Below are 10657 nucleotides of genomic sequence, written 5' to 3' on the forward strand. Positions count from 1 at the left end.
AATTAGAATCAGAGTGCTTATATTTTCTAATGTAATTGGCCCGCAATAAAAGTTGAAATCAAAATCAAATGAGAATATTAGGAAAAAAATAAAAATTATGTTTTGAAGAATTGGAGCATTTTTTTTATTTTCTTCTGAAATCGAAATGAAAATGAAACTTTTTTCGACCCAAAAAAAAAAAACATTCATTTTTAACTTTTTTTTAAAAAATATTTATTTTTTTTTAAAAAATTAGCTCTTCCTAATTATCGATAAAATAATATAAAACGAGCAATGCAGGCGCTGGTCTGCTAGAAACGGCTTAAACGCCCCATCCTCTCATGATTATTTTGTCTCCGAAAAAATGACACCTTTTCTTTTAACAAAGATGCACAAGCTTCTTTGGTGACATGTACGGTTGATGTTGGTCGTATATCCCTTGCTTGCGACCAGCTTGGAGAAATGAAAACCTTAGAATTACCATAGACGAGGGCCAACTAGGTGCCTAAATCACCTTGATACCTAGTGTCTGCTGCAGTTCACCTAAGAATAAACAGAAAACGATCCTGCTTCCAGAAACCTAAAACAGTGTCGATTTGGAAATGGAGCGCCGTCTATCTCCTGATCTCGGGCAATGAAGACATACAACAGAAAATCTTGACTGATCAAGTGAAAAAGCTAACAAGTTAAAGATAGATCTACCAAAATGGTGGGGAGTAATAAGGAGATTAGTTTGAGTAGCATATAGTGTAAGGAACATGAAAAAGCAATGAAAATCGAAAATCAATAACGTAAGAGATGTTAAAGTAGATGAAATAATAACCTCCGGTAAATTTTCATGGATCACATTAGAGGTTAGCAATTTACAATTTCCTGCTGTGATCGGATAATATATAAACTTCCAATTAATAACAACACACGGATCTTGGTGCAATCTTTGATGATAAAACAATTTTACAAGGGGACCCATTACCTATTCACTTGTTCTGACTTCTAACAGTCTACTCTGAAAGCTGAAACCTGCTTGCTTCAACTGCATTCACATGTTTCCCTGTTGAATGTTTTGTCGAATGTATTAAGTACTCCCTTTTTTTTCATAAACCTGTACACTGAACTTGCAACCACCATGCCCATTGCCATGAAAATCTTTGCATGTCTTTCCTCCAATCTCATTGTTTCCTTCTGCATGGAAGGAAACAAACATGTCCACGCGTGGCACCCGGTCCAATCGAATATTGACAATATGCACTCCAATGGACGTTTGGTTTAAAAAAGAAAAATCTGAATAGCCCAACCAGGAATAAAAAGATCTCAATTATACGCTCGGGAGAAATAGAACCAGATACCCTGGCAAAATAATCTTTCTGCAAACAGTCATACACCATTTTCAGGCTGCTCAAACTTTGTAACAAATTGGACTAGCAAGCTTGAAATTACGCTTTCCTAAACATGGTCCTTGTAGGGCATCCATTTGGCTGCTAATCACACTCGCAATCCGGAATCCCTGATCCCGCAACTGCATTCTTATATGAGAGATGTATTCCCAGTTCTCCTTTAGAAGTTCATCATCAGACCTGCAAGGCAATGATCCAAAGCGATTGATTAAATGGAAAAAACAACAGGAACTACAAGAAACTTCTAAAACAAGAAACATAGTCAAATCTGACATCTTGCTATAGCTTTAGGAACTCCAGGTTTTGTTGTGCTAAAATGATTGTAATTAGGCCGCTCTTACCACTCATATATTTCCAATATGGTGGTTGTTATTAATGCAGGTTCTTTTTTTAGAGAAACATCATGGTAAACTGGGAGGAAAAAAAAGGAAAAGAAAAAAAGCAAGAAAAACTGAGCATACGGCCACCATGGCAGGGACCTTGTCTAGATCCCCCTGGTCCTCAAGGTTGTTTGTGCTGTACATAGTAAATAACAAATGGCTTTCTCTACGCCATATATGACAGCTATATCAGTAGTGCCTCATAGATCTGTCATTGCAATAAAGCTGGTTAAAGACAGCAAAATAATTTGCTCAAGAAAAAAGGGCAGCAAAACTGTGGATCAAAAAAATTTATAACTCTTTCCTACAAACTAATAAAGCTATAAATATAGAATTTTAAAGAATTTTAGAAGAATTCATATTGGCGATCATTTGCATTCAACAATAATCTTCTGCTGCGCAAAGAAAAATATGAAAAATCTTTATGAGAGTACTGCTATGAAATGCAATATGATGCAATCATAAAGGCATTAAACTCCAAGATTTTAGTAAGGTTATCATTGATCACCATTTTATAATTGGTGACCATTATATCATACTGCCTTTCTAATGTGCAGATACATTTTCTTAGGTTTGTGAGAATCCTTTAGCAGAGTATTTAACTTCAGGTATCAAAAGAAAATAAGCAGATACCTCATGATCAATGAAGACCACTCTCCATAACCAGCAGAGGTGAGGCTTGCCATGGTGGCATTCTTATTTCTCATAGGCCTTCTTGTAAAGAAACTCACAGACCAGCCACCAGCTTGGAGTTTTATGAGCAATCTAGAAACAATCATGTGGGCCAAATGTCTCATGTTTTCAACCTGGTTAGTCCTAATATAAAAAGTTCATGCATGAGAAAAAGCTAGAACAGTACCAGATCAAAAGCTGAAAAATTGCTAGTGTACATTTACAAGATGTATGATAGCTTACCAATGTAGAGCAGAACTTCCGTTGTAGGCAATTTCTGATAAGAATATGTCATCTGCATCCATCAATATTACATCTAGACCATCATCACTGGGAGTCATGGTATTGAAATAGCTCTCTGCCACCTGAACTGTCAAATTTAACTCTCGCAAGAATCGACCTTTATTAATATATTGGCGAGCATGCTGCTGGCAAATTGTGGGAAATTCATCTTCTTCCAAGTTATTAAGCTCAGCATGGAAAGCAAAAATATTGCAATAGTCATCCCGATCACTTGTTCTAACTTGCTTAAAGACTCCAGAGTGGCTACTTTGACAGGATTCTAACATAACAGTCAGAGATATCAGCAAAGTGAGCAGTAGAACTCCAATGGTCACAAGTGCAGCAATAAAGATGGCTGCAGCAAAAGATGACATGTAGATACCAGACTCCACAATGTAGCGGCTTCCCATTTCTGTACAGAAATTTAAGATTGAGAATGGCAAGGATTATTGGTACTTGCTAGCTAATGTTTGATAAAAGACATTCTGATAAATGATTCAGAAAACCTAAACTTGCATCCAAATATTTCTATATATTTACTACTCTTTTAGGATTGAAACTATGACTTCCACCTGTTAGTAAAAGGCCAAGTAAAAAGTAGAGTAAATCATGTGTAAACTCGCACATGCTCATGTCTTTGATGGTGTCTCAGAAGGAGTTCCAGTCTAAGTAATTCGATCACAAATCAAGCCCTCATGCCCTGATGGCTGTGAAAATGGGCTGGTGGGAAGACTGATGAAAATCATCATGAGAATTCGCAAGCAAGGAGATAAGGACATGATGACTAAGATAGATTAGCAGAAACACATGTGATGTTAAACCCAGTCAGCTTGGACATATCTTGGATGACCTTTGTCACTGATGTAATTGATGAAGTCTGGACATGGTCCAATGCGGAAGATTTTACTATTCAAAATCACCACCCTTTAATGCATAAAAAGGAATCTATATAGTGTAGATGATTTGTAGCACTTGATTCCTCATAGAATCCAAGATCTATTAATGTTTAGACCATTAGCGTGCACACTTAATTTTTTTATAACTGAAAAGTTTCTTTGTCAGAAAGAAGACCAGAAACTGATCCACGCTGCAGACATGCAAGGTATGGAAGAGCACAAGAGAAAAGGCTAAAAATGCTTATTCTTCTAGCTCCAAAACATCTTACTTCTGATCCTCTTTGGACTATTGATAAGAGATATTCTATGTTAGCTATCTTGTGTTCCTAATCTAGATTAAATTCTTTCCAAATCTATTGACCTATATTGTCTATTTCTCTAGGAATTTGGTGTGGGAACAAGAGCGAAATTCAATAGTTAAGTTCAATGTTGTATTTAAAAAATGGCACAGAGAATAGGAGCCAGGCAGAGGGAATGAACTGCCCATACAGGAGATCTGAACCATATATCAGCAATTTTTGCTTCCAATGTCCATATCAGGCTAGTTGTTTATGATTCTCCACAATAAGTCCTTTTAGGAAAAGCCTATTAGAATTACTAGCAGAGACCACTGCATAATAAGATGTTTACGGGCTCGGGAGTATGTGTAACATGAATATTCACTATCAGAACTTCCCAGATAAGATGGAAACTATACATGTACATTCATTGGTAAACTATGTCTACCTTATCAAACCACCTGAAAATAGCACCCCAGCTCTAGAATTCAGTTTATCCTTCATATAGCATGAAGCTAGCGAAAAGGTCTACAAATGTATAACTAAAGAGAATCTTTACTTTGCATAGAAACATAGGCTTGCCCACAAGAAGTCATATCAGCACAATCATGGCAAAAAGCAAGAAAGCATAAGGCTGAGCAACAGTCTCGTACCAGAATGTCTTCCACTCAAAAGACTATGGCTTGAGTCCCCTGACTCCATTTGGTCAGCAAAAGCAGGCACGGAACCAACCGATGTCAGAGCAAAATAAATAAGCATTCAACTCTTTGGACAGAGCTGAAGTATCTCCGTGGGAAATCACCTCTTTATTCCGCTTCTCTACCTGTATAATCATGAAATATAATCTTTGGTTTAGATTGTGGATGCAATAATATATAACACGAACCATGACAAGTCAGTCACAGAGATTTCACTATGGAGTTAATAGGGTTCTGAAAAAGGTATAACTCATGGATTTCAAGAGTAGGAACATCAAGTCACAGATGTAAGCAGAAGTTTTTGAATGGAAAATGGACTTCCTGAAGAACCAATAAGAAAAATAACACTATCACTCTTTTATGTTTCTTTGATGTAATTATATATATATATATATATATATATATATATATATATATATATATATATATATATATATATATATATATATTATACTAAGGGAGGCAAAAGTCGACCAAGATTTTATTAAAAAAAATTAGTAATTATAGAGAGGATGAGTTATAGAAATTAGAGAGTCCGTCATATCAGAACTGTAGGTGTCAGTTGTAACCAAACAAATTCATGAGAAAGCAAAGAAGATAGCAAAGTAGTAATTATATTTTTCTTGAAGTCATAAGAAAGATTGCGTGGAACTCAAAAAAAGTATAGAAACAACGGAAAGGAAATTGCAGAAATCTTGATTCTTTTTTCAAAATTTCCTCCCATATTTCATCCCATCCATTATTCTAAAAGCATTATCAACAGAAAACATAGATTTAAAAGGAAATTGGTAATCCATCTAGACATGGTAAAAGAAAAACCCTAAAAATCCTAAGGAAATCAATAGAGTCATTGCTCGAAAACGTTTGCAGAGGGTGAGATGTGGGATTACGGAAATGATACCTGAGAGCAAGATCGAAGAGGCTATGAGCCCTGACGGACCACATCGAAGGCGGATGACCGGAGGAAACAAGAGCCCGTGAACAGAAACCTCTGCATCCTTCCATCGGTGCTAGAATTGTCCTCCCCTTCCCCTTCCCCTTCCCCTTCCCCTTCCCTTATTGATATACTTTTGGTAATATTTTTTCCGTGTGGATTTAGGCTGCAATAATTGCAGTTACTAATATCTTTCCTTCGCTTTCGTTTAGCCTATTATAATTATGAAGTTCGTTGTCGAGATTTCGATATCACCCTCCATGCCCGGAGGGGAAGAGAGAGAAGGGGCCGATATTTTTAATGTGGGTGCTGAAATCGCCCATCGTGATAACGCGAGTACATCCACGGGCCGGCATGGGCGTCGGCAGGAAATTTCCAATTTAATTCTCGACCGTATGACGGCCCGGTTGATCTGGTTTTCCCCTCCGCGTGTCATGGCATCGAATGCATGCGTGGTGAGGTAGAGGTTAGGCACTTAGGCCTGCACCACGTGATTGGTGGAATAATTTGGAGGGCGGTCGAGAGATTGCATAATAAGTAGATGTCAGATCACGAAAAAGTTATTGGTTAGATCGCAAACATACATAAAAATAATTAATTTCTAATAAAAATGATTTATCAGTTCAACGGTGAATCTGATCTAACTAAAAAATTTTATGGCTCCATAAATTACACCTGAAAAAATATATTCTACTACATGTATTACTGTTAATTTTATTTATCATATATTCATTTTGGTGATTAGTATACAGAAATAGGCTTCCGCGGTGCACCAATAATTCTTTTCAAAAAAAGCAGCTTCATGGGAAGATCATGATGGTGAGTTTACAGCTCTTTTGGTTGAATAATTGGAGGGCCGTCCAGAGATTGCATTATAAGTAGAAATTATTGGTTAGATCACAAACATACTTAAAGATGGTTAATTTCTGATGAGACTGGTTAATCAGTTTAACAGTGAATCTGATCCAACTAGGGCTGTTAATGAGCCGAGCTGCTCGGGCTCGGCTCAGTAAAAGCTCGGCTCGGGCTCGGTTCGTTAGTCAGATGAGCCCGAGCCCGAGCCTAATATGAGGCTCGTTTACATCCGAGTCCGAGCAGTTCACAAGCCCAAACGAGCTCTAGTCTCCCACTGAAAAATCTTATTTCAACACCATAATTCATAAAAATCTGACCACATAGAGAAAAATAGCTTGTTATCGAACCCGAGCCCGAGCTCGAGTCCGATTACGAGCCCGAGCTCGGGCTCGTTTTGGAGCTCGTAATTGAAACGAGCTTTACGAGCTCAAGCCCGAGCCTTTGCTTTGCCAAGCAAGCCCGAGCTCGAGCCCAATATAGAGCTCGTTACCGAGCCCGAGCCCGAGCCCGAGCTTCAGCTTCTGTGAAACGAGCCGAGCCGAGCTCTCCCAGGCTCGAGCTCGGCTCGGCTCGGCTCGTTAACAGCCCTAGATCCAACTAAAAATTTTACGGTTCCATAAATCACATCTAAAAAAATATATATTGCATGTATTAGTGTAAATTTTATTTATCATATATTTATTTTGGCGATTAGTATACGGAAATAGGCATCGGCGATTGGCGGGGTGCACGGGTAATTCTTTTCATGAGCAAGCAAAAAAGCAGCTTCATGAAATGAACGTTATGGTGAGTTTACAGCTCTCTACAACCCTTATCCTCTAATCTCTAATGAAAATCTTAGAACCACGCTGCTACCACATGCAACATGTAATTAATCATGCAAAGAATGAAAACTTTATAAATTGGCCTTTAAAATGCATCAAATCTCACACATTCCGCCTGAACCCGGATGCCTGGTGGTGGTGAATAAAATATTTTAAAAAATAGTTATCTAATTACTATTGCAAAGCTTATTTCATCGAAATTGGAAAGTTATGTCATTGTTCAAAAACAAAAGTTTTATTAAAAAACAGGCCTTCTCATAAAAAATGTATAGTCAAAAGATTACATTTGATAAAGTGTTGGTCTCGTAGTAATATTTTCTTCTCTTTTTTCTTTTCCTTTCATCGTAAAAAAAATACAGAATACAAAGAATAATGTGGATATATGCGTTGCAGATAATGTTGAGGGTGAGTGTCATGAAACCACTTGATCTGGTTCTCAGCTCTGAGACCCTCATGCAATCAAAGAGAACCTCTTGTTCCTGCATGATCCCGGAGTGGATATTTGGATCTCAATATAGGAATTCTACCAAAATCAAAGCAATAAAGTTTGGTCAGAAAAAAATTTGTTTTAGGCAATGACATTTATCAGCACCTTATATTGCAGCATCTGAAACTATTTGCTTGCACATTGAACTACAGAATTCCCTAACAAGAGATCACATAATACACAGTTACCTCAGCATAACAAACAATGGCTGCAGAGTGTATTTATTTATTTTTTTTGGGCCAAAGCAAGTATTTCATACAGTATATGTACGAATACACCCAATAAAATTAGAAAACAAAAGATTGCAGAGTGCTCGAGTCGACTCCCCTCCCAGTCCACATGGAACTTCTGAAATGATTAGTCATGTAGGCAGCCACGCAGTCCGCAGCCCCATTAGCCTTTCTAAATACATGCTTGGCTTGAAAGGCCCCTCTATCCCTAATCATCACCCAGATATCTCAGAGTAAGGGATGGTCCATATTGTAGAGTGTATTTCTATCTTGATCATCTACAAAGTACAGAGGCAACAGAGAGATGGCATCATGAGGTTTAAAGCGGATTCAAACTCCTGTGACATACAGACTAGCTGCAAAAACAATGTCACACTTGATAGCATTAGATGCAGGCTCCATCTTTTTATGAAGTGCAGGGTTGCCCATTTCTGAGGCTGCATTTTTGCATTGAAGGCATGTTTCATCCAATCTTACCGTAGTCCTCACAGATAGACCCTCTGGTATGTCAGTAAGCTCACAAGTATCAGCGAAAGGAGCTCCCTGCAGCATACATGATAAAAAGAAAACATCAGGCAGCATTAGCATTTTAACTTGATGTCAAAGAGCTAAGTCTTTCTTGGCATAGACAAGAACCTTTGCCCATTCATTGGCAACTTCAACAAGCCAAACTTGAGATCTACTTGCTGTGTTATACAATCTAATGCAGGTATAGGCATGAATAAGCATGTATTTTACCCAGTTCATATCTTTGTTTCATGTGTCATGAGAAAAATATTAGACACAGTTTGAAAGTAGCAACATTTTTTCTTTTTTCTTTTTGCACTTGTCCGACTACATGAGTTTAAAGATTGTAGCTATACAAAATTGAGTCAGATGAAAGATTAAAGGATTTTCCAGCCCAATCAATATCAACACAAGCTCTAAAATGCAATGGAATTCCTTACTCAATTAAGTGGTGAAGTGCAGCCTTGATTAAAGAAAACGTTTATATATACACAGTTATTGAAGCTTTTTGGAATATGTTTGTATCAAACAAAATAGAATATAATAACATAATAGAAAAAGATAATAATTTGGTTACCAGCTGGATTAACTTGTTTCCAAATCTCTCCAACTTCTGAAGACTAACCTCCAGAAATATTCATGATCAAATATCAACAAACAAATGTACCTATAAATTGTCCAAATCTGCTGTACTTAGGTACTCTTATCTAAGGTTTTAAATCCTGTAGGATGGGATGTTTTGTTTTCCCCATAGAATGGGATGCTCCATTGTCTTGTCTCGTCTCGGACGAGGATCCTATAGGTATTCTCTATCTCTCTCACCTTCTTCTATCATTTTCTTCCCTTTCCTTTCTTTTACTTTTTTTCTTTTTTTTTTCTTCTTTTTTTTTTTTCCCTTCATTCTTTCCTCCTTTTTCTTTATCTTCCTTTTCTTCTTTCTTTTTCTTATCCCTTCCTTTACTTTTTTTTTCTTCTTTTTATTCTTCTTTCTTTCCTTTCTTCCTTCTTTCCTTATCTTCCTTTTTTTTCTTTTTCTTCTTCTTTCTTTTTCTTATCCCTTCCTCTACTTCTTTTTTCTTTTTTCCTTTTTCTTCTTTTTTTCTCCTTCTCTTCTTCTTTCTTTCCTTCCTTTCATTCATTTTCTTCTCTCTTTCTTTCTTCTTTTTTCTTTTTTTTTTAATTTCCTTTTTCATCTTCTTTCCTTTCACTTTTCCTTTTCTTCATCTTTCCCTCCTTTCTATCTTTTCTTTTTTTTCTTCTTTCCCTCCTATATCAATATTTTGACCTGTGCTCAGATTTGTAAACTAATAGTAGATTCAGGTTTGGATCAATGTAAAATCCACCCCAAATAGATCCCCGCCACTGAAAATCTGGCATCTGCTGAAGTGCTTCATCTGACATTTGATATTTTAGAGCATTGACTTCTTCTTTGTGCCTCTTTGGCTCCTTGAGCAACATAATGTTCTCCTTCAACTTTACACATCCATGGCAATCGTTTTCAGCCATCCGCTGCAATAGTTTATTATATGCATGGTACTTCTCCGCAAGATCCATGTCTTTCAGCTTGAGATCTGAAGTTGAATCCAGAAACATGAACTTTTAAACTTCTCAAATAATTAATAACTTATTGTATTAAATAACTTCTCCAATAAACATGAACTTTTCAATTTTCAACTATCTCTTGTAATAAATAATAACTTCTCTAATATTATCTTCATGGATGTTATCTTTGTGATACTCAATATAGCTAGCTCTAGTTGATGGGTGCATTGGCCTATGTTTTTGCGTGGGACACAATCTTCTAAAGAAAAAGGATTAGATTATGAATGATTAGAGTGCTCTTATTAAGCTCTATAAATAGTCAAAGTGGTGCAGGAGATTTCCAAACGCAGTAGTTTAGGAAGAAAACAATCTCATCTTCCCTATAATCATGCAATAATTAATCATCTTTCTATGAGATTTATTAGAAAGAAGGACGACGATGTTGGACGGTGGTATGGATTTAGAGCCACTAACACCCCAATTTGAGTTTCACTAACTCCGGATTCATACTCATCGAGCCTCCGAATCTAACCTTTATTCTATACTTGGTTGATTGAAAGATTGGGCCAAGTGGAGACCATGTTTAGGCATCCATCATATTTCAATTATTGTATCTTGAAAAGTTAATCAAACTAAATTAATCCATATTTTGAGAAGTTAATAACAAGCACTCGATATCTAATTATATAACAAGTTTTG

At 36.7% G+C, this 10657-nt stretch overlaps 1 protein-coding gene across 1 annotated transcript; it reads right to left on the reverse strand.

The window, feature by feature from the left end:
* Positions 1–786: 786 nt before the first annotated feature.
* LOC103704072 (HAD superfamily, subfamily IIIB acid phosphatase) lies at positions 787–5947 on the reverse strand. The gene is made up of 5 exons (XM_008787221.5): positions 5481–5947; positions 4535–4704; positions 2669–3119; positions 2387–2569; positions 787–1553 (listed from the first exon to the last, which is right to left on the reverse strand). Exons 2-5 carry the CDS (start codon positions 4638–4640, stop codon positions 1376–1378), a joined length of 918 nt encoding a protein of 305 aa, XP_008785443.1. The 5' UTR covers positions 4641–4704; positions 5481–5947; the 3' UTR covers positions 787–1375.
* Positions 5948–10657: the final 4710 nt, after the last annotated feature.

This window comes from Phoenix dactylifera, chromosome 8, assembly GCF_051530095.1.
Source record: "Phoenix dactylifera cultivar Ajwa chromosome 8, Ajwa_hap1_PhDact_Kaust_v1.1, whole genome shotgun sequence".
Classification (NCBI taxonomy): domain Eukaryota; kingdom Viridiplantae; phylum Streptophyta; class Magnoliopsida; order Arecales; family Arecaceae; genus Phoenix; species Phoenix dactylifera.